Source organism: Coniosporium apollinis, assembly GCF_000281105.1.
Source record: "Coniosporium apollinis CBS 100218 chromosome Unknown supercont1.24, whole genome shotgun sequence".
Classification (NCBI taxonomy): Eukaryota; Fungi; Ascomycota; class Dothideomycetes; genus Coniosporium; species Coniosporium apollinis.
Window position 1 is genome coordinate 324264 of NW_006913286.1, and position 23531 is coordinate 347794.

Sequence of the window (23531 nt, forward strand, 5' to 3'; positions counted from 1 at the left end):
ACTCTCACTTCCTTGACAACCTCATAGCTGACACTTCGAGGGTCTTGTTTTTCTCTCGCAGATCTTCTTCCAAAACCTCTCTATCACAACTTGACGATGGCCCCAGACTATGCCAGTATATGGCGCCCATCGGACGGCGAGGGCACGCCCGACAAGACGAAGTGGAAGATATGCGACCACCTGCCCTCAGGCCAACTCAGCAACACCAACCGCCCACCAACGAACACGTATTTGACAGACCGCGTCTTTCAAGTCGTCTCAGAGTCTGCGATAAGCGGACGTAAGAAAGGCATGTGGTGGTCCGGAGACTTCGATAGCAACGGCAAACCGAGAATTTCGAGAGCAAACCGTGGCGCTGCAGTGCTAGACCCGGCTACCGGCCAAGCGGCGGTTGTCACGCTCTCAGATGGCAAACAACTCAGTCTTGTTGGAGATCCAGAGTGGTCCGCTCCATCCTCACTGGTACTGCCCAAGAGCCGCCCAGCGTCTAGTGAGATGATGAAGAACACCAGCCCCTGTAAGCGCCCCCAGTTAGCAAGCGCGCCTTGCTGCTTGTAATACTAGCTGACAATTTATATAGCAGGTCAACAATCTTTGCTGAAGCGCCCATCGTTCAGTATCCTTGGTCGAACCCAATCGTCCCAACGCTCCCGCGGTCACAGAGACTCAGACGTCTCCATGGCCAACACGAAGAATATCGAATTGGAAGCGACCCTACAGCCTCATGCCACTAGTTCGGACTCTGAAATTGCCGTCCTAAAAGCTCGGATTGTGAGCCTAAAGTCCAAGACCGAAACGCTTCAAGGACAACTCCGGACCGTGGAGATCGCCAAGAACGACTACGAAGCTCAGGCTACCCGACAAGCATATGAGAATGAGCAGTTAAAGGGTGACAATGAGCAGTTGAAGGGTGACAATGAGCAGTTGAATAGTACAGTTCAGGAGTGGAAGGGTAAGGCGGCGATTCTGCGCAACCAAGTGCAGATGCTTGGTGACGTTGTTAGACGCAACTCGACGGAGTCACTCGCCGCAGCAAACAAGGCGGTTAATACTCTTCCGCTTGACGATGCCAAGCTTCACGAGTTTGCAGGACTTGCCAGCATCTTGGGAGGCGACAACATGGGCACTGCCGAGCTTGAGATTACTGAGGTATGGCAAACACCAGCTTCTCTATCTACCACTTGAACTCTAATATTAGCTAGTGATTTGTCGGACGAAACAACGTCCGAACATTCGCCGATGTGGCAATGACTCGAAGGGTAGCTGAGAGTGGAAGACAAGTGGGTGGGTGAGGAGGATACTCAGTAGGCTGGAATTCAGCAATCGGTTGGCTTCTATTTCCACGGAGCTCGTCCATGTCATTCTGGCTCTACCGCTCTACCAATTCCATCTACGATACCGTCGCCCTCGGCTAGATATTAGATCGAACCCTCATGCGCACATGGAACGTGATGATACATGCAAACTTCCTGTAACCAGCTTTTGAAAGCACGTGAAGAAACTCTATTGGTATACTGAGCTCGCACTAAATAGGAAACACTGCAAGACAAGTGAACCCGGAAGCTTGGTCAGCTGGCACAATCCAATCGACAAGGTTTTGGAGAAAGAGATATCACGGCTGGCCGTATGCCGGCTGCGCGTACTGAGTCCCGAGGGCGGGCGGCATGCCAGGCTGGAGACCGTTGAGCGACGAGCCGTGCTTCAGAGCGTGCGCTGGAGCGCCTTGAAAAGGCTGTGTCACTGAAGCGACACTGGAGGCAGTAGCTTGAGTAACGGCCGTTTGGGCGGAGAAGAACGGACTGTGAGTCGGTGGCTGTTGGGGCTTGGATAGATAGCGATCTATCGTGCCGTTCGGAGGGCCATGTGTCGAAGTATGGGCTGGCAGCATGTCGGAAGAATGTCCATTGATGGGGGCCTGGGCTGCGGCAATGGTTGGCGGAGGCTTGGAAGAAGCCTCCTCAGCATGACGATCGCTCGGCGGATCTGGAGATGAGAGCTTGATTGCTGCTGGAGACTTCCGATAGCGTAGACGGACGACTAGGCTGGACTGGGGCCTTTCCTCCTCCCCCGCTTCGTCATCCATATCCTCGTCTCCCTCATCGTCTCCACCGTCATCAGCATCTTCAGCGTTGTCCTCGCTGTTCCACTCATTACCAGTAGAAGCAGCATCGTCCTCATCATCCATCTCATCGAGGGAGTTGTAGGTATCAATGTTTCTCCGGCTCCTCCCCCGCCCATTGACTGCTAGCTTCGTTCCACCAGAGCGGGTTGAACGCCCATGATGCGGCCGGACTTCTTCGGAGGCTTCCGAATGTGCATAGTCTCCAGTAGCGGGCGACTGCCGGTCTGTGGTTGCCTGTCCGCTCAAGAGTGACTCGCCGTATGTGCCTCCCACTCGGGACCTGATCTGTCGACCGCTTGCTGTGACGGTCGGCCGTGACAGATCAGCCGGGGTCCCTGTGCCTGACTGACGTGTAGATCGGCGAGTCGAGGTGGCATCCGATGCCTCATCTTCCTCATCAGAGAACGTGTACTTCATTCGCTTGCCTCTAGTCCGACCCTCGTAGAGGGAGAAGCCGGGCTCGGCACGAGCGAACTGAGACTTGCGAACTTGACGGTATTCGCGACGTTTACGTTTCTGGGGTAGTATCAGTAAATGCGTGCCGTCAAGATACCCCAAGGTCTGCGCACCTCTTCCGTAGCTTCGAAACGGGGGACAGCCCTCATTATCATCTCGGCCAACCTGCGCGATGCTTGGGCGCCATCTTCATTCAGCCTCTCGGCAACGGCCTTCAGCTCGTCGATGGTGCCTGCGACACTGCGCCAGGTGTTGTGCTTCAACGCGGGATTGCTCTCGCGGTACAGCCTGAAGTTGGTGTCGTCCCTCCCCTCAACCAGCCAGTATCGCCTCTTGTCACCATCGCGGCCCCAGGGTTGTACGGAGAGAGGCTGATTGATGTCGTCCTCTTTGCGCGACTGCTTGTAGGATTCCTTGATTATGTTAAGGATGGTCTCCGAACCGTGAAGGCTCCAGATGATCAGGGTCTTGAGGAGGGTAAGCTGCACGTGGTTGAGTTAGCAAGCTGATGGCAGAGAGCATGTGGGATATGAGGGAACACACCCTTTCTTGCGGTGTCATCGTGTTGAAAGACCGTCCGCCGGAGATGGGATTGACGCCTGCCCAGGCCCGCGGCCATTGGCTTTTGTGGGCAGATATGGCTTCCTCGAGCGCTCGTCCATAGTGACCCCTCCTACCAGCAGCAAGGCGACGTCAGTACTGTCAGACGCGACATTCCAGACTTATTTCCCACAGTCCTCGGTACGCGACCACAGTATACAGGGGTCAGGCCGGACTCACTCGACGTATTTCTTGCGGTTGAGAGCCAACCCAAGCAGCGCACACAGCAAGCTCTCGATTTGCGGTGTGGGCAGAGCATCGGCAACTCCTCTCTCTATGTCTTGGGGTCCGTAGTGAATGAGCTTGGGAGGAAAGGCTTCGCCGAAGCGCGACCGGAACATAACGATGAACTGGCAGTACAATTTGGCGTCAGCAACGTGTTCCTCAGCCAGGAGCGCGTCCAAAGGTGCAGAACACGAGCGCTACGTGGCAAATGCACCGGCGACTCACGGCAATGTCTGGGTTGTCTGCTAGCACCTCTTCATGCGGCGGCGACGCTGGCCGCTTCCTCTTGGGCGTCGAGTCGGGCGGAGGTGACATGGAGGTATCACGGCGGGCAGCTTTGGATGCTGGGGGGTCGGGCATCATGTCTGGCACTGGTGATAGCTCATCATCGCTGCCTGGGGGCGAGGAAAGCGCAGAAGACTCGGAGTCGCTCATGGTGGCGGTTGTGTTGGGCAGGTGCCGGTACGGAATGAAGTCGGCGGTGGAGGGTCGTGCGAACGCAGTGGGAAGAAGCTCCAACTCACACTGCAGATTACGTCGCCCTGATTCGCCGGCGAGATTAGGGGCATGTGGGAAGGCTATCTGGCAGCCTGTCTTTCACGGTAACACGGCACAATACTTCTGGAACGTAGTAGATGGCAAATTGAGACATTGAATTCGTCTATCTAGACATTTGCCGAACAGCTGCGCAAGCCAGTCGCTGCTAGCTGTTTCTCGGACCAGCGGTTCAAGCCCCAAGCCCTGCGCGCAAAAAACTTCTCCATATACAGCGGACCATTACTCCAGAGTGTTCCAAGCTCTTAACCGCACTGCTTAGCGACGACGACGGCGTGCAGGGTCTCGACGAAGGATGACGGATTGTGCGAGATTTGGGGTGCCAACGCGATCGGGTTGCAGGGCATCGGATGAAGTTCCGCCATAGCGGACACGCGACCGATGCGCACCTCAAATTCGGCGTGCGGCCGGGACGTTCAACTTGGGAGTTCTTGGACCAAGCCAAGGACCGGAAATGATCGCCAAACCCCACCTCATGATAGTTTTCTTGGTGTTGATGTGAGAACCACACCTCTTCCCCAATATTTCATCAACGCGCGCCCGGCAGATGGACTTTGTTCTTGCGAGGCCCGTGTTCGTATAACAAGACGCGAAAACAGCTGAGGCACTCTTTTGTATGGCTTTCCAAGAGCTAGAAATGCCTCATAGCCTGTTATCCTCCTCTTGAAAACCCCGCACAAGAATGATAGGAAAGTGGTCTGTAGAATAAGAAAAATTCGTGGAGGATACTGTTATCGCTGACCTGGAGGGAGTACATACGGCCTGGCTCAGAAATTTCATTCCCAGCATTGAGAGAAACACCCTTTGGAGGTGCATAGACGATCTCAGACACCATGTCAACGCCGATGTCGAGGGCCGGCTTGTTTGAGAGGGCTTTGATGTGGTGAGGCAGCAACAACTGAAGCGCGTACCACAGCTGATCAGGCATGACACCACGAAGTGTTGGAGCCACAATGTCAATCGCAGATTGATAGCTGCTACAGTCGCGTCTTCTGAACGTATTTAACTTCGAAGCGGCATTGGCATGAACAGAATGGCGATTCAGCGACTTCTTGGGGCGCGCTCATCTTGCAGAGACAGTCGCCTACCTCGCTCGTAGACCGAGTTGTCTCTGAAAACTGCTGCGTAAAACTGGCTGATCGCGTCTGTAGCCGACGGGGGATGGGGAGGACTGGCAACTGTGCTCTGCAGGTTCTGAGGTGGAGGTTCGAAGAGCACGTGACCTCTCTCGCTTGCCGCGGCCACACAATCCACCGACTCTCAAATGTTGCTTGGCGCTTGAATACTGAAATTCGAGGACATCCAACCCTGACAACCCACACGACAACACCAAAACAGCCACCATGGTAAGCTCAATTCATCTCCTTGTGCGGTAGGATCCGACGGCATTCGATTTCAGCGGCAGAGAGGTTTCGCGCCTTCTCGACGGACCTACGATACGACATCTACCTCTCGCCAAACCTCCGCCAGGTTTTCCACCGTCGAATGAAGAGAAACGGGCAGAATAGCCGATTCGCAATCAGTCATACAGGCTACTCAGGAGTCAAACCATCGGGACCCCGCTCAACTACGCTCCAGTGAACGTTGGTCTTGAATGAGAGGGATCGGGTTTCAGGACTCCAAAGCTAGCTGCGCAACGAACCAAGCACATGCAGCGAACCTCCGGCTTGCGCTCGAACTCCACCCGATACCGAGCCACCTCAGCTCCAACTGCGTCACACTGGATCACTATGGACCTTTTGGCGCGTCTCATAAGGAAGGACTGTAAGCTGACGCTACAATAGGGTAGGGTCATCAGGAACCAGAGGAAAGGTCGTGGCTCGATCTTCACGGCCCACACACGGTTGAACAAGGCACCTGCGAAGTGAGTGGAAACGCGTTGCATCTCGGTTCAGGGCGATATCTGATGGCTCTCAGGTTTCGGTCCTTGGACTATGCGGAGAGACATGGCTACATCAAGGGCATAGTGAAGGATGTCATTCACGACCCGGGACGAGGCGCTCCTCTCGCAAAGGTCGTCTTCAGGGATCCTTACCGATACAAGCTCCACACCGAGACATTCATTGCCAATGAGGGCATGTACTCTGGACAGGTGCGTTACGAGCGTGGACTTGCTTCCGCAGCTACTTGACTTAACAATGGTTCAGTTCATCTATGCCGGAAAGAACGCCAGTCTGAACGTTGGCAACGTCTTGCCACTCGGCTCGGTCCCCGAAGGTACCGTCATGACCAATGTCGAGGAGAAGATGGGTGATCGCGGCGCGCTGGGCCGTACTTCCGGCAACTACGTCACAGTCATCGGCCACAACCCTGACGAGGGCAAGACCCGCATCAAGCTACCATCTGGCGCCAAGAAGGTTGTGAAGAGCACCGTACGAGGAATGGTCGGCATCGTAGCTGGAGGTGGCAGGACAGACAAGCCACTGCTGAGTACGTCGTTACCTGCCAAAGGCATAAAACAGTTGTTAACATTGCATCACAGAGGCTTCCCGCGCTAAGCATAAGTTCGCCGTCAAGCGCAACTCATGGCCCAAGACTCGTGGTGTTGCCATGAACCCCGTCGACCATGTAAGCTCTCCAACCTCTGCACGGTTTATCACTCACTGACATTGTATTCTTAGCCTCACGGTGGTGGTAACCATCAACATATCGGTAAAGCCTCAACCATCTCTCGATACGCCGCACAGGGTCAAAAGGCCGGTCTTATCGCTGCCCGGAGAACCGGTCTGCTCCGTGGTACGCAGAAAACGAAGGATTAGGGGAGGTCGTGGTGCACTGTTTGGTGTGGTCTTGCTTCTTTTGCATGGGTTCTACGAGCGGTTGTACTGCCCGGTGCGCTTCGATAGAAATCAAGTGCATGAATGATACCTTTCCACAGTTCCGAACCCCAGAGCATTTGCATGGCTGCTGGATCCCCGGCGACAGGTCAGACGCCGATGAACTTCCCGAGTGGTGTGGGGTTGAGACTTCCAGAATTAGCACATCGGCCAATGCTTCACTCTCGCCTCGCGAGACAGCATCTAATCTTGAAGTTCGAATGCAGGTCCACTGACCGGCATGTTTGGGAATCTCGAGACCATTGGTGAGGTTGATAGAAGCATCCGCAAAGGAGGCTGTGCAGCTTGGACGGCAGGCTCCTGTTTACCACAAAAGTCTCTGCAAGGCTGTGTCGAGCCTCCAATGCAAATCTGTACCTCTTTCCGTGACGGCGGAAACAACCGAAGTATATTCGATCATTACTGAATTCTGGTATCGCGGCGTATGCTCCTCGGACGTGATTTCTAAACAAATATCTCTACTTCAAACCCATTTAGAATACGAACTGTGGGGACGTCTCATCGTCAGTAGAGAGTACACATTCACAGAGACGGGATGCGAATAATGTCTCCACACTTTAGGAAACGGCAACAGAATCAGAGCTCTGAGCATGCAGGCTGCAACTCTGTCGTTCTTTCAGCAACCACAAGGCTATAGAGTATGCCAGCACACGGCACGAAGCGCTGATCTCTCTCTATCTTTGGTCCATCTCGTATCAGTATGCCGTTCCTCGTAATCTATCTTCATTTTCCATGAGCATGAGGTGCATTGGTGCTGCAATATACCATGCTTCCCAAGTCATCTAGTTCAAAGCCATACCGAGAACAGATCATTATGCACTGCTAGTGGAGCCTGCATGCCGGGCGAGGTGGGCAAGCTTCAGAGGACGAAGAACTTCAGTCTCGAGTGCGGATACTCTGGAAGCCTTCCCGGCGGGTATGTAAGGGCTTTGCTTTCCCTTGTCCTAAGATTATCAGCAGCACAGCAACAATCTTCGTATCCACAAGCTCTGCTCCAAAAAGCAATTCTTTCAACATTTCTATTCATAACCCCTAAGCACCAGCACCAACACCAACATGTTCCTCAACCTCTCCATCCTCCTCAGCACCGCCGCCTCCACCGCCGTAGACAGCAACCTCGCCATCAGCAGACGCACCACCCAGTCTCAAGACGACCCCAACGTCAAGATCACCGCCCTCGCCCTCGCCCTCCCGGACGGTACCCGCAAGCTCGCCTTCTGGGTAAACGGAGTCCTCGAAGGTTAGCTAATCCAGATCTCCAACACCAGCGCCCCCTTCATCGCCACCGACGTCTTCGGGACACCCATCGACCCCTCCGAGTTCCTCGACGCCGAGGGGCAGGACGGCGCGCAAGCAGGCAGCGAGTGAGGCGCCGCGGCAGCGGAAGTGGAAGCCCGCGGTGTTGTTTCGACGCTCGCGAGCATCTTCAAGAAGTGGGGGAAGCGGGCTTGCCACTTTGTGTACTGTGCGGGCGTTAAGCCGGTGTATAATTGCAGGACCAGTTTCTGCAGTGCAGCACCATGGGGAAGGCGCCGTGGAAATATGAGGAGGGGCTTGTGAGCTTGGTTGCGCAGGGGAGGCATGCGAGGCATTGTTAGGTGAGCCGGTGGGCTGTTGTAGGAGTCGGTGGAGAGAGGAGTGGGGGGTTGCGGTTGAGAATTTTCATTCGGGGTTGCTCCGTTTCTGTTGCGATTCCTACCTGCCAATTATGCATCTATTTTGTGCCTTGTTGAACAGGAGTTTCGTCAGTAGTGTCACATAGATATATGCATCATCGAAATCTGCACGTCTCATCTCGATTATCATACACCTTCTGCCCAGCATGCTCTTATCAAGCGAACTTCGACTTCGGCCTCTCCAACTTCTTCCCATCGAGTACAACATCGACCTTCTCGTTGTAGAAGCACAGCGCCCCCGCAATCGGCGCGACCTCCGACGTCGGATATCTGTACCACCATATCAGATCCCTATACACCTTCCCGTCCAGCACGACATCATAGTACTCCGCCTCGCCCTTGTACGGGCACCGCGACCTCGAGCCGCTCCTGTGGAGAATGGCCGGGTTCATGGAGGTTGGCGGCAGGTAGTACCGCGTTGGCAGCAGCGGCTCGATGAGGTGGAGGCAGTGAGAGGACTTGGCAAGGACGTGGCCGTCGAGGTGGATCTCAATGGGGCGGGTCGAGGGGAGGACGTCGATGCGCTTGGTTGGGTCTTTGGGGTGGACGTAAATGGGGGTATCTTCTTCGTACCATTGGTCTGGTGGGGAGAGGTCAGCTGGGGCGCCTCATACCGGACGAAGAATCGAGATCCGGGTGTTTTTTTCTATATTCCCTAAAGTTGCGCGCCACTTGAAGAAGATGAGAGACTTGACTGACCCATCTCGTGGAATGTCAGCCTGATCAGCCCAGCGAGCTGCCCGTATCCCGGCCGGAAGTACACAGCGTCAGAAGACTTGGAGCCAGCCGAGACTCGCCATATCTCGGCTAGTATATGTCCGCTATCGTTCTTGACTTCGTCGATTTTCTTATGAGACGCGTGTTTGGTGAGGTCCGTTATGGGGATGTAAAATTGTGGGTAACTCGGATGTTCCCAGACACTGGCTCATGGTCATTATTGCTGACTGGGACGGCTACAAGGAGGCTGATATACTGCTTAGCATTCGTGGTGTCGGCGACGAAGTTTCCGCCGAGTTGGGCACGAACTCGCCGGCCTGACGCGCTTCGTATGCTGACGGGACCGTCTATGGCCATGCGGCGGGCAAGTTCCCGGAGACTTTGTGTCAACACATTAGCAATGCTTCGTTACTGCCTAGGCCATAAACCGTACCCGCTCATATTTGACCCAATCTTTACTGGCGTGTGGTGAGGTCGTTTTCTCTGAAATGACTGATGTTAACATCAAGTTTGGGGCATTATCTGACAAAAGGCATCAGAACAGAAAAACGGCTAGCATGAAGAGACGTTGAGGCAGAACAGAGTGGATGGTAACGCGAAGCACTCAGGTTTTTTAACCAATATATCAAAAGGACAGCGTGAGTCTCAAAACGATGTAAACCTATCTACAGAAGTAGGGCACTACTCCCCGAATAGGACCCAAAGGAGCACACACTGTTCTAAACTCAGAACTTCTATCTCACATGCTACACGGAGCTGCTTTGACAGAGAAGCATTGAGCGAACAATCTACATAGTAAATAGCAAATCAACATACTCCAAATATGGAACCAATAACTCGTGCCAAGGTGTCCGTTGTGGATGATGAGAGTAGAAAATGCTAGCTGGTGAGTAGATTCAGAGTATTCTAAATCTCTGTATTGCGGGAAGGGACTCCCTCTTGAATTCGTTGTACTTGGTGCATTACCCGATATCTAAGAAGCATTGAACTAGCGGACTTGAACGCATCATAACCACCGATGTGTCAAGAGAACTCAGGCGTTCGTTAAGCCACAGCGATGAACGGGGACACTTGCAAGAAGGGAAGGCAGGACTTGCCTCGTTTTATTATGATTCTCCGGTGAAGAAGTGATATTAGGTTGTAGTTGACGCTGCCGGGGCACTCGAGGTCGGCTCAAAATGGTTGGCGTCAGCACGCACGTGACGTATATCAATGTTTGAACACGAGAAAGGTGATTTCAATCTCCCGTCGTCGGGCCGTTTGCCAGGCCTCCTCTCGAACCCGGCGCTTCTGGGCGGCAGACGGCGTCCTTGGAGATCTGCACGGATGGAAGTCCTGCCTCCCGCTCAGCATTAAAGTTCCGCATCGTTACAGAAAGCGAGCGCCAGCCATTGAGGGGCTCGAGAGCACCGCCACCCCTGACCTCCTTGCCATGCCGCGCCGTAAATGCCACTGCTATTTTGAGCATGTCAGGCTTGAAGCGGCTGGCATATGGCAAGGCTGTTGTCCTGAGATAGCCTAGGATGAGAGCCACTTCAGATTTGGCGCTGTGCCCAGTCACGCCTAGAGTTTCACAACACTAAGAGTCGAATTGGGAGCCGGAGCAGCAAGATTTCAATTTGATGGGTTTGACGTTGGACACCTACCTCCATGGACAAGAGTCACCGCAGCTCAACTTGTGCACGGTACGACCCCGCGGACTGAGCTTATCGCAACAGCGAGAGAAGGCTAAGACGATACTCGCTCGCACCAATTGCCCGTATCCGCTTCCGCAGCGGGCGGTTCACCATACCCAGGCCTTATTTTAAACCGTGCCGTTCGATCTGCTAACCCCTGCAGTAGTCCAGAGCCATGGCGTCCTTCGTTCGAAATCAGGGAAAATTAGCCAGTAGGAAGTCCGCCACGCCGCCTGTCTAATCTCCTTAGGATCCCGGGCGGCTCCCCGGTCACTTTTCCGCACGCTACTGTCAGGTACAACCGAGCAAAAGCTAGCTTATCTTGGGCCGCTCGAGGCTCGTGTCGATCTTCCTTTTGAAATTGAACGGCGCCCATGCCCTCTTGAAGGAATACACTAAGGATACGCCATGGATCAACGTCAGCTGGATTGCCGCCAGCGGACACGATGATGAGATACTCATGTGGGTGAATAAGGGGAAGAGCATCTTGTACGGAGAGTGGTACTACCCCACTGCTCGAACGGTAGTCAACAACCCTGTCCCAAGGACCAACCGAACCGTTCAGACAGGAGCATTGCTCGATATATCGTCCCAGTGTTCGAGACTAGTGCTCCTGCTACCGGTAAGCTTATTGAAGCCTGCACGTTTGGCGTTCATAATCTGTTCTTTCGGCGCATCCACAAGGTAAGGTGACGGCGAACGTGCAGATATCCCCAGACCACCATAGCTTGACCAACAGCTGCGGGGGCCGATGGCTTTGTGGCTTGCAGGTCGTCTCTTCAGCTCAAGCCCTACGAGTAGAATGGATCCTGATCTCCTGAGGTCGATAAATACGGATGAGCTCCTCTCTTCCTCCTAGGTTCAACGATTCTATCTTGCGTCCAACCACAGTCACTCTTTACTGTTCAGTCGTTCCTTTTGAGCAATCCGCTCTTCACATTCGTTACTTGCTTTCAACATGGGCATCAATGCCCGAAACCTGCTGAGTGTCACATCTGTGATCTCTGCTCTTTCCGCATCTGTGACCCCGTTAATAAACTCGTCGCCATCTGTACAGAATACAACGTCATGCTCTCTCCCAACATGGACACAAAGGACAGTCACCATGCGTACTACGTCTACGACCACCGTCTGCAATGTTGTTCCGACATGTCCGACTGTATCTGGTCTAGACAGTACATTCACCACTTCCATGCCACCCAGATATACGGATCCTAATGTCAATCACTGGGACCCGGCGAACCGACCGCCTGAGCGTCCCCTGGGTAAGTAGGGGCAGCAGTATGTCTACTATCGCCATTCTAACGGTTGCAACAGGCGGCAACAACGGATCCGCTTATCATGGACCGGGCTGGGTTCCAAACGGGTGTGACTCGCTTGTTCCTGCCCTTCCCCAGAAGGACACGAACGGTAACTCTCCGTGGGGAGTCTTGCCGTGCCCGAACCTGCCACCGTATCTTCCTAACAACCCATGCCCGACTTGTACCGCATCATCCTCAAGCGGGGTGACTGCAACCAGGTCTTCTGGCTCCGGCTCGGCATCTTCCACCGGTGCTTCTGGCAATGCCTCGGGCAGTTCTACTGGCCGCCCCGGGCCCACTGGCCTTCCCTGGGGTGACAAGAACGCAACGGACAATAACCCTTACACGGATGCTCCGTACACTGGCGTGACCCGTCACTACGATTTCACCATCTCGTACAAAAAGATTGCACCAGATGGCGTCATGAAAGACGGCTTGGTGATCAATGATGGATTCCCAGGACCCTTGATCGAGGCAAACTGGGGTGACTGGATTGAGGTCAAGGTCAAGAACTTGCTTCCGGACGAGGGTGCGGCCCTCCACTGGCACGGTATCACACAGAAGGGTACGCCATGGATGGACGGTGTGCCGGCTGTTCAGCAATGCCCAATCGTTCCAAATGCCACATTCACCTACAGGTTCAGGGCAGATCTCTACGGTTCCAGCTGGTACCACAGGTCAGTAGTATAAGCACTCATAGCGAAGGTCCGCGCTCACAATCATCGCAGCCACTACAGCGCCCAATACGCCGGCGGTGCTTTTGGCCCAATGATCATCCACGGCCCGAAGCACGGCGAATACGATGTCGATGTTGGCCCAATCATGCTTTCGGACTGGTATCAGTACGTGTTTCTAGGTATGGCCTGGGCAAGAGCTCAAGCTGACTGTATACAGTGATGACTACTATAAGATTGTCAACCAGACCGTCCGCCAGGGTCGTCCCCCACCATCCAACAACAACTTGATCAACGGCAAGATGAACTACCCCTGTGCCAACACGACCAAGGCCTGCACGCCAAATGCCGGTGTCAGCAAGTTCACGTTCAAGTCTGGCAAGAAGCATCTTCTGCGACTGATCAACACCAGCGCCGATGGCATGCAGAAGTTCAGCATCGACAACCACACCATGACCGTGATCTCCGATGATTTCGTTCCGATTAATCCCTACAAGACCGATCTCATCACCCTGGGTGTTGGCCAACGTGCTGATGTTGTCGTCGAGGCGAAGGGCAACCCTTCTGGCGCTTACTGGATGCGTGCTTCGCTTGGCAGGGGCCTGGGCGCATGCAGTTTGGTTGATGGTGTTTCTCCTAATGCTGTCGCCGCAATCTACTACGAGAGTGCCAACACTTCAGCCGTGCCGGCCAGCGTCTCGGATATCACGGAGGCGCGCATCAAGACCTGCCAAAACGACGACCTTGCTCTGGTTACGCCTCTCTTCCCCATCACCCCAGACCCGAATCCGACGCAGACCCAACAGCTCGACATCACCTTCGGGTCGAACGGCACCCACCAGGTCTGGAAGATCAACAACAGCAGCTTCCGCGGGAACTTTAATGATCCGGTCCTGCTCAGGGCCAACCAGGGCAACCTGACCTTCCCCACTGAGGCGTAAGTTCACGTTACTCCTAAGCTGACTGTAGAACCGTGCTAACTTTAATAGGAACGTCTACAACTTCGGCAACAGCAAGTCGGTCCGCTTCGTCGTCTACAACAAATTCCAATTCCTGTCCCACCGTAAGAACGAACTGAACTCTTCCGTAATGACCTCACTAACGAGCCCATAGCAATGCACATGCACGGCCACAACATGTACGTCCTCGCACAAGGCTTTGGCACCTGGGACGGCGTTGTCACCAACCCCAGCAACCCGCAACGTCGCGACGTCCACATTCTGCCGCCTGCCAGAGACGCCGGTGCGACGCCCTCGTACATCGTTGTGCAGTTCGATCTTGACAACCCTGGTGTCTGGCCTTTCCACTGCCACGTCGCCTGGCACGTGTCTGCTGGTCTTTACATCAACATCCTCGAGAGGCCTGACGACATCGCCAAGTACAACATCCCGGCTGCCTTTGAGCAAACCTGTGTGGACTGGAACAAGTACTCTGGCTTGTACCCGCCCAACCAGATCGACTCAGGTTTGTAGACGGGGTCTTCATGGATCAACGTTGGCTGGTGGCGTCGGATAGTCGTTTGGTACTTTGGAGGCTTGGTGGCAATTCTTGACAGTGCGGTACCCTTTATATGTAATTCTTAATATGACCTACTCATGGCCTTGAGTGTCACTCTTTCATGTCCTTCATCCCGATGGGTGTATCCACTAAACATCGGTGCCTTGTGATGCATTTGACTTGACCACTTGCAATGCTCCGACGGTATTGTATCTGGAAGGCATAACCAAAAGGGATTGATAAAGCCGGTGCTCAGGAAAGCCTTGGCTGTGTTTTGAATACCTATACTAAGCACTGCATACGCTGGCATAGAACCGCAACCCTATTACAACTCTTGAGACACATATACGGAGTCACCACACGTAGTAAAAATTAGAGGCCATGGAAATTGGGCACCAAACGGCACTAAGTTGTAAATTGCGGGAGTTCCTCCAACGCACTGTTACATGGCTGGAGCTTGTAGTAAACCTTGACTTCACCCAAGACTGCGAATGCTGCACGTCAGCGCGAGCTCATGGTGCAGCGGTTAACCCGTTGGGCAGCGGCCAGTCTATTGACGGCGGCTGTCTCTGCGGCCGCGTATCAGTCTTGAAGCACCATTAATGGGGAGGGAACAACTCCGCGATTTGGTTCCGGATCGCTTCAACATTGCAGCTGCGACACCCATGGACGTAGATCCCATATGTAAATCCCATATAGGTAGTTAGGCGCGAGACGGTTGTGGTGGTGGCGCTAGGCTTCTTTGGGGATACCGTGACCTGGTGTCCTGTCCCTTCAGCGGTCGTGTCATAATTCAGTAATTCAGTAATCCAGTACGGGAAAAAGATGCCACAATAAACCAACCTCACCACCACGCTCAATGACCCAAGCAGAGCTATCCACAAACACCGTGCTTGCCATAGCTTCGCCTGCCGCCTTGTTCTACCTCTCCCACCAGCCTTGCCCGCGCCGTACAGTCAATGCCGCCTTGTCCCAACCCGCATATCAGCCCGAAACGCTCGCTCCGCAAGAGCCCGCCTTAAAGACACCCGCTTTAGTCTTCACCCTGCAGGACAACGCAATTCTTTTACGCCCGTGGTCACGACTCTGGCGTAGACGACAAGCTTCTACCAACGTCACGGCCGTACATAATCCCACGCGGAATCGCTAGAGGACTGCTGGCACGTGTGCTCTGCCATCAGATCTCTGGACAACCCAAGCGACAGCTGAATATCAGACCTTACGCCTCGCTCTGGAAAAACTCGTCTCGCTCGCCTCGCAACCCCATAGCGGTCCAGTGTTGAAGCAGAAGTGGGCAGGCACCGAGGCCCTGTTGCTGCAATCGGAAGGCTACCCACCTCGCTCCCTTGCGCCGCCTTTCCATCCACACTCTCTTCGTAGGTATGCAAACGCATGTGCCGACCCGCAAACGGCCAGCGCCTGGCGCATCACCAGTGATGCAGCAGCAACCGCAACTTCATACCGGCCTTACGTACCCTGATTCCTCAAATCTACCCGAAGACCAACTCCTCGACTGGAACGATCCCGCCGCAACGAGTGGCCTTGGAACGGTCTATCCCGATCCATCCGCCTACGAGATTGGCAATGTCTACGGTGCAAATTCAGCCGCTTCCATCGCGCAGGGCAGTGGGCCACGGCTAGCTCCAAGCGCAGGGCTTAATTCCAATCAGCTCGTGAGAAGAAACACAAATCAGGAGCTGGCAGCGCGAGGAACATCTGCGAATCAGCCCGCTTGGCAGGACTTTGGCAGTCGAGCAATGACACCGGGAGGCAGCGGAGCGGCATATGATAACGATGAGGATGGCGATATGGCACAGAGAGCAGTAGTGGCGAAGCGGGATGCGCAGGCTAAGAGGAAGCAGATACCGCCATTTGTGCAGAAGCTCAGCAGGTCAGTCAAGCCGAGGCATTCGCAAGGACCCAGCTAACGGTGCTCATCACAGTTTTCTTGACGAAGACCGGAACACTGATCTGATACGATGGTCTGATGATGGTAATTCCTTCATCGTGCTGGATGAGGACGAGTTCGCGAAAACTTTGATACCGGAGCTGTTTAAGCACAACAACTACGCTTCGTTCGTGCGACAGCTCAACATGTACGGTTTTCACAAGAGGGTGGGCCTAGGGGACGGGTCTATGAAGGCTAGTGAGCAGAAGCGAAAACCGCCGAGCGAGTATTTCAACAGATACTTCAAGCGGGGAAGACCGGATCTCCTTTGGCTTATCCAAAAGCCCAAAAATGTAACGGCAAACGCAAAACGGAAGAAGAATGATGGAACTTCGAACGAGCAAGGCGAAAGCGATGCGGAGACGACGCAATACCCGGTCAGTGCCGCTGGTGAACGCAGTCAGACTCGTCCTGGCGACCGTGGAGGCGATGGAAGCAATCAAGACCTCGTCGCTGTATCCCGGACAGAGCTGCAGCGATGGCAAGAAGAGCTGCAAGGGTTACAAACGCAGCAGAGGTACATCTCTCAAGCCATAACCGCAATACGACGGCAGAACGAACAGCTATACCAACAGGCCAGCGCTTTCCAGACGCTGCACGACCGCCACGAGAACTCTATCAACGCGATCTTGACTTTTCTAGCGACTTTTTACAACCGTAGTCTTGAGGGCAACACTAATATTGCCGACATGTTCAAGAACACGGTACCCCAGAACTCTCAGGAGCACGGCAACGTTTTCGACGTTGGCGACTACGCGGAGTCCGCCATCAACGCACAAAATCAATTTCACCGCACTGGAAGACGGCCGCTCGCGCTCCTCCCAGCACCGGTAGTCAGGGAGAAAGCGGCATCCTCACCCGCTCGCTCAACGCTCAGCCCCGGGCCAACTCACCAAGCGCCTCGCTCTTCTAGCCGAACTAAGAGCGGTGGCTCCACTCCACGATTCACGAACGCAGACAGTCCAGTGGAGATAAAGACCGACGCGGAAACACCGAACCTGCTCTCCCAGGTTCCCGAAAGCGCAGATATGATATCAGTCATCAACAACGTGAACAACCTCAACGGCGTCGAAGCTAGCAATTTAGACCTCCCAGCGACGTTGGATCAGTACCAGACCACAAGCGGTGCACCGCCTCTCACGCCGCAGCAGCGAAACGAGATGCTCAATGCAATCGCCGCGAGTGGCGCTCCCAACGCCGGCTCCCTCGCCGCTCTCTCCGGCGCTGGAACAAACGGCAACGGCAACGGCAACGATGCACTGGCATCTTCGATCTCGCCGCCCATACCCAGCTTGGATCACTTCGTCGCGAACCAGGCGCAGATCGAGATGCTGCAGAAGCTGCAAGAGGAACAAGCGACCAAGGTACAAAACCTAGCCGAACGACTCGTCCCGCTATCACCTACCGGCGCGATCCCAGGCCTTCCGCTCTCAGACGGCAACGCCAGCTACGGCGGCATTGACGGCGGGCTGGGCGCTCCGAGCGACTTCGACCTCAATAACTTCATCTCGTCTGGGGATTACTTCTCTGCGAATGGTGTTGCGGACGGGGATCTGTTTGAGGATCTGGATGTGGACTTCAACGCGCCGCCGGACCCGAACATGTTTGGGTGGGATGGTGCAGACGGGCTTGGCGATGGCACGGAACGGGATGGTGGCGGTGGGAGGGTCGAGAGTATTACGAGTGTGGCGACTAGTCCATCGACGACGGCGAATGAGGAGGTGGAGAGTCAGGAGAGTGGGAGTTCGAGGAAGCGGAGGAAGAGGAATTGAGCATTGTGTTAGGAGAAGTGGATGACTTACTGTCTGGGAAGGGCACAACTCACGGTACATATGCATGGGAGGAGCGTGGCGTAGGGAGTGTGTTACATGACGAAGGCTACGAAACTGATGGTTGGCATGATAGCATGGATTAGGAGACTGGTCTCTCACTGCGGGTTTGGAATTTGAAATTAGATTTCTAAACGCTCACAGTTTGTAAGAGACGATGACGTGTTGTCATGATTAGATAGCACAAGCAGTTCTAGCCCACAAGGCAAAAGGTTACAGTGCAGCGGCTCAGGTCAGTATGGCAGGCACGATGAGTCTCATGACTTTACCGGGACTAAGATTCCTCCGATGACTGCTAAGCTGGATCCCCGTACCATCTCGCTCTCCTGCAAGCGGACATCTGGGCCCACTGCAGATTACAAACATGGTCGTAGAACTGTTTTGAAAAGACGATTTTTTCAAAAACCCAAAACGGCTGTAAAACAGTTTTGGAAACCTCGATAATCCCACGACAGTGCCAAGACAGTCACACATCAATTTCACAACAGCCATTAGCTTATAACGATCCCATAACCGATCTGAGATTACAATCCTGCCCACTCGCAATTTCAATAATCTCACACGGTTATATAACAGTTTTAGTTATGTGACGGTTATACGACCATGTTTCTAACCTGCAGTGGGTATCAGCATCAGCCAAGCCGATGGAGCACTCCGAGCCACTCTAGCCGAAGCCACCGTACAGACTTTCAAGCAGCCCTCGGGTCAGACCAAAATCCGCAGGTGCACAGAGACTGACTGCGTCCTCCGCCAGATGCAGGGTGGTTGTCACCGATTTGTATGAAGCTGAGCCGCATCTTGACGGTGTGCAACTGTGCAGCCAAGGCGCTCCCGGTTGCACTAGCACGTGGCTAACGAAGAGCTAGACCAAGACTGCTTAGTGAGAACGGCTTCTGCAGCCCTACAGCTGACATCTGACATCAACGCCAGAACAGTCATGACAGTACTCCGTATCAACCACGCTCGGGTGCTAACTCGGCGCCGTTACTAAGGTAAAGCTGTGTGTCAAGCCTTATGACCGCGTCCGTCACGATCTCGGACATCACCGACTTAAACTCCGTTGCCGGGTGACTCGGAAGGCGCCAGGGCTGCCATCCCCTGTTATCTCTCACTTATACTGCTATACTGCCTTCGGATATGTAGGAACTGGTTAGCCTGGGGATACCAGGTGACACCCAGTGAAGCCTTTGGAGATGCGACTCACCGCTCACCGCCAATGGGGGCCTTCAAAAACCAGGCAACGTCCATAGCATCGGGCTATCCGTAGGCAATCCTCTAGCAACTCGCTATGAAGCGGTCACCGTGCCTGTTTCCTTTATGATCTCACTCAGCCACTGGTAGAACCTTTCTGCATTCCCAGTCGTTTTCGAGCTTTGTACCAATCAAATCTCATTCCCGAAGTAGAATCCGTAGGGCTGCGGTGAGCGGCGGCGCAGCGTCAAACTATCATGTTGCTGTTTACTGGTCCTGCATTCGCGGACAATGTTACAAATCGGAAATTCTAGAATGCAGTTGCGGCTCAGATCTCTTCACGTGGAACTAAGCCTCTTTGCCCGTCTACCCATCTCGCCTACAGCGTCATAGCCTTACGGCCTCTCCGTGCTATAGCGCTACAAGGTGTCTGTTACGCCCAATGATGATCAACATATTAACTGTACATACCCACTGGATCTGGCTTCTCGCTACATCGTACCGTCTTGCCATCTGTTGTTCTTGCGCCTACATCAGTCTTCTTAGTATCCAACCCCAAGTCAAAACTCCGGCGTCACTACTTCAACTTTGACCCTCGCTGTTTCAAACAAGGTACTAGCACCGCTTTAGAGTTAGGAGCTTGGACTCATCATCTTTGCGCAGTGTATTTTTCAGGACCTCCCGCGCCACCAAACACCCTCCGATCTCCCACAACCATACGATAAACAACAACGCCGCAACCGAAGCTCGTCTCACGCCTCAGTCCCAAAAGTACTATCATCTCGATGTGCTACCGAGTCATCGAGCGCTACGCCGTCTGTGGCTGTGTCTACTACGTCCACGCGGTCGATGCGTGCTCAGCAGTGGGACGGCACGCGGTAACAGATCGCGAGGTCCAAGTTGGCTATGCTTGTGCGGCGCACTCGAGGTAGATGTCTCAGGACATATCCGCCCGGTTTAGAATATCGCGATTGTTCCGGTGGACCGTATGATTCCTGTCTCAGGTACGTCAAACTCTGGCTCGCCATGACGTTTTGACAAACTTCCTCCTTCGGGCAGTGCGAGTGCGAGATTCCATTACCAACTCTGCAAGGCATCCTTTCATGGTGAAAATTAATGCTGGTGTTTGTACAGATCCCATTTGCGCTTGTCATATGGCGGCATTGTTGCCCGATGGGCCTTTCCTCGCATAATCCTTGTAATGGGAGCCGCTGGTCGAGTCCCAAATTTCAAGTGATACATTTCTTAGGGGCTGGACACCACACCTCTTCTCCGAAGATATTGTCGTAGGCCGATTCTCTTGATTTCACACCAAAATAGCGCGTTTCTTTAACTTCACGTCGTCTTTGTTGGCTATCGTGTTCACTTTCGCACCTTGTGGCAGATTTGCTAGTCTATCTACTCTACCAAGGTTGTTCCGGTGTCTAAGTCTGGTCCGTCTCCGAGCGTTCCAAAGCTTGTAAGCACACAAGAAGAGGATTAAAATGCTCACCACAACCAAAATGGTTAGTGCCCGAAATTAAGCGTAGCGTACCACTTCAAGGTGGTGTTGTAAAATTATATAGTTGTTGGCCTTCCTCCAGCGGGAAGCCGCAACATTCCATATCCTCAGAGGCTTCACCGCCACTTGGACTTGCATTCTCAGAGGCAGTGACTGCGAAACACGCACACTTCTAGTGTAATCTTCCGTGCTTATCTAGCATACACGGTCAAGAGCCTTGCGAAAGTTCACAATCTGCAACGGTATGTATCTTCCACCATTTTACCAATCGCCCAGCCCTTCCGTCCCTCATCCGCAGATCCGCTCAAGGGATATGAGGTTCTGGTGACAGATGTGCCCACTCTTCGCATCCTTACTGTACTCCACGATTGTTGGGATTACCGCAATATTACTGCTCCCGCAAACCGACATTCCCATTTCCGCTGACGCAACGGTAGTTATAACTAATAATCTTACAGATTGGACCCTGCACAATTGAGAGCAGAGCAGTATCCGGCACTCTTCTCTGCATTTGTACCGTCTCTGCCAAAGGAGCATCTCTTCCTTTGCTTGTCCAGACCAACCCGCTGCCCCGGACGCCCTGGCCTTATCCTCCTGTAGTCCTGTAGCGATGGGGAGCCTCTCCGTAGCTAAGCTGTCACTGCTTGAGGAGACACACGTCTCTCCAAGATCGGACCCGCCTGTTAACACCCCGATCTCCTGCCGTCCCAGCGTCCTTCCCACACCAGATTCGGAACACAAGGACAATCCTACGAAGAGTCACTTGCCATCCGCAGCAAATCCATCCTTACTTGACGACCCTCGCGAAAATTTTGACAAGCCGCGCGGTCCTCCGAATTCGCCAGTGATCCCTACCAGGTCTGTCCGCTTCGCAAACCCGCATGAAACTACGATTTACTCCGTGGAATCGGCAGCAAGCTCCTCCAGCGCGGCTACAGGAAGTTCTTCAACCGGATCAGTAGCCGCCTCCTCGCCCTCTCTCGCGGCCTCACTGATCCCCACCCCACCGCCCATGAACTGGACTCCCATGACCAGCGGCACCGCCCGCATCGCCGATTTCCGTGTTCACGAGCTGTACGACGGCGGCCAAGGCCTCATAGAGCTAACACAGCACCTACCAACGCGCGCCCTCTTCGTCGTCAAGAGCCCCAAACTGGCCATAAATCTGGCCTACGAGCGACGCATGCTCTGTACCATCGCATCGCACCCCCACATCGTCCAATTCCTCGGAATCTGGGGCGCCGAGGATTTCGAGGACGGCGCTAGGATACTGCTGGGCTACTGTCCTGGCGGCGACCTGTACGACTTCTATGGCCGGGCGGTGATGCAGACCCGCCGGAAAGGGTTGGAGGAGGATATCGTCTGGCACGTCCTCGCGCAGCTGGGGGACGCAGTCCACTGGCTGCACTGCCAACTTGAGCAGCCCATCGTGCACTGCGACATCAAGCCGGACAACATGCTGCTGGAGCCACGCGAGGGCGCTTTGCCAGATCTCCGACTCACCGATTTCGGGCTCGCTAAGTTCGCGGCGGAGTCGGGACAGCGGACGGGTCACAGGCCGCTCGGGACACCCATTTGGCAGCCTGCGGACGAATTCAGGGATACGCGCGAGGCGGATATCTGGGCGGTCGGCGCGGTCGTGCATTGGATGACGACGGGGCACCCGCCCGTGAGGCCGTACATCGAGGTAGCGGGGCTGAGTGAGGAAGAACGGAGGGTGTATGAGTGGCGCTGGGACAGCTTTAGCGAGAGGGTCGTTGAGACGATTACGGCGCCGAGGGTCCCGGGCGAAACGGCGGAGCGAGTGTACCCGAAGTCGATGGATTACTGGATGAAGCTTATGTTGAGGAAGGAGAAGGAGAGCAGGAAGCGCGTTTCGGCGAAGGAGCTGTATGACGGGGTGACGGTCAAGTGGTATAGGCAGACGGATGGGGGGAAGACGGCGTTCCAGGTACCGGATGAGTGGTTTCCCAAGCCGGTCTTCGAGGCTGGAGACGTGTCGTCAGCGGCCGACCTAGACGAGGGCCAGCAAACTCGTGTCGATGGATGAAGGACTCATCATAAGCGGTTGATGATGATCAGCAGCGACAGTCGATTTCGGTGCTGCTTATGACCATTCTAGCTCATTGAACGAGTACCGGGTGTTGGTGTTTTGCTGCGGCAACTGTCAGCTGCTGAATTATATCAGTAGATAGGTAGTCCACACGTTAGCCTGCTCCGGATGGAGCTCATCCTCAGCAGTCTTGTTGCACGGCTCCCAACGCGGGAGCCTTCAGAATAGGGAGGCTACAGGTCGACTGCGGGGCTTCTCTAGGGCGGCTTTTGACTGCGAGTTGAGAGTGTTTTTCGGATGTTTCGAAGTTAGCGGGAGGATCTCAGAGAGGAGAAAAAAGGACCTTTAGAGAGCAGTTGCCTTTTACAATCACACTAGTAAGCGACACTCTCGAGGAACGTTAGTGTAAACACGCAACAATGAAACAGTATTCCCTCGAGAGCTGCGGTCCAAAGAGAACGAACGATCCTTCACATATCACGTGACCCGATATTTTGAGCGGTTGGTAAGTGGGACGTGGTCTGGTGAAATGCGGCTATGAGTACCAGATGACACAACCTGTGAGCAGACTAAACTAGGGTGGCATATAGTAGCCAGTGTCTGGCAGGAAAGCAAGACCGCACAATCTGGAGTGATATTTTCTCTGCACATCAGCTGCTCAACCTCAGCTACG

At 54.2% G+C, this 23531-nt stretch overlaps 8 protein-coding genes across 8 annotated transcripts; 6 read left to right on the forward strand and 2 right to left on the reverse strand.

The window, feature by feature from the left end:
* Positions 1-96: 96 nt before the first annotated feature.
* On the forward strand, positions 97-1185 carry W97_05227 (uncharacterized protein; the record flags this gene model as incomplete). Its single annotated transcript, XM_007783111.1, has 2 exons — positions 97-517; positions 584-1185. 2 exons carry the CDS (start codon positions 97-99, stop codon positions 1183-1185), a joined length of 1023 nt encoding a protein of 340 aa, XP_007781301.1.
* A 427-nt stretch (positions 1186-1612) lies between these two features.
* Positions 1613-3838, reverse strand: W97_05228 (uncharacterized protein; the record flags this gene model as incomplete). The annotated part of the gene is made up of 5 exons (XM_007783112.1): positions 1613-2638; positions 2692-3060; positions 3122-3251; positions 3359-3528; positions 3629-3838. The coding sequence occupies 5 exons, from the start codon at positions 3836-3838 to the stop codon at positions 1613-1615; spliced, it is 1905 nt and encodes a 634-aa protein (XP_007781302.1).
* A 1714-nt stretch (positions 3839-5552) lies between these two features.
* On the forward strand, positions 5553-6717 carry W97_05229 (60S ribosomal protein L2; the record flags this gene model as incomplete). The annotated part of the gene is made up of 6 exons (XM_007783113.1): positions 5553-5672; positions 5743-5822; positions 5876-6050; positions 6106-6388; positions 6441-6526; positions 6580-6717. 6 exons carry the CDS (start codon positions 5553-5555, stop codon positions 6715-6717), a joined length of 882 nt encoding a protein of 293 aa, XP_007781303.1.
* Positions 6718-7851: 1134 nt separating this feature from the next.
* On the forward strand, positions 7852-8163 carry W97_05230 (uncharacterized protein; the record flags this gene model as incomplete). Its single annotated transcript, XM_007783114.1, has 2 exons — positions 7852-8016; positions 8050-8163. 2 exons carry the CDS (start codon positions 7852-7854, stop codon positions 8161-8163), a joined length of 279 nt encoding a protein of 92 aa, XP_007781304.1.
* A 463-nt stretch (positions 8164-8626) lies between these two features.
* Positions 8627-9545, reverse strand: W97_05231 (uncharacterized protein; the record flags this gene model as incomplete). The annotated part of the gene is made up of 3 exons (XM_007783115.1): positions 8627-9051; positions 9171-9391; positions 9445-9545. 3 exons carry the CDS (start codon positions 9543-9545, stop codon positions 8627-8629), a joined length of 747 nt encoding a protein of 248 aa, XP_007781305.1.
* Positions 9546-12056: 2511 nt separating this feature from the next.
* On the forward strand, positions 12057-14311 carry W97_05232 (uncharacterized protein; the record flags this gene model as incomplete). The annotated part of the gene is made up of 6 exons (XM_007783116.1): positions 12057-12129; positions 12182-12842; positions 12894-13007; positions 13060-13776; positions 13829-13902; positions 13953-14311. 6 exons carry the CDS (start codon positions 12057-12059, stop codon positions 14309-14311), a joined length of 1998 nt encoding a protein of 665 aa, XP_007781306.1.
* A 1407-nt stretch (positions 14312-15718) lies between these two features.
* On the forward strand, positions 15719-18056 carry W97_05233 (uncharacterized protein; the record flags this gene model as incomplete). The annotated part of the gene is made up of 2 exons (XM_007783117.1): positions 15719-16227; positions 16280-18056. The coding sequence occupies 2 exons, from the start codon at positions 15719-15721 to the stop codon at positions 18054-18056; spliced, it is 2286 nt and encodes a 761-aa protein (XP_007781307.1).
* A 3761-nt stretch (positions 18057-21817) lies between these two features.
* Positions 21818-22855, forward strand: W97_05234 (serine/threonine protein kinase; the record flags this gene model as incomplete). The annotated part of the gene is made up of 1 exon (XM_007783118.1): positions 21818-22855. The coding sequence occupies one exon, from the start codon at positions 21818-21820 to the stop codon at positions 22853-22855; it is 1038 nt and encodes a 345-aa protein (XP_007781308.1).
* Positions 22856-23531: the final 676 nt, after the last annotated feature.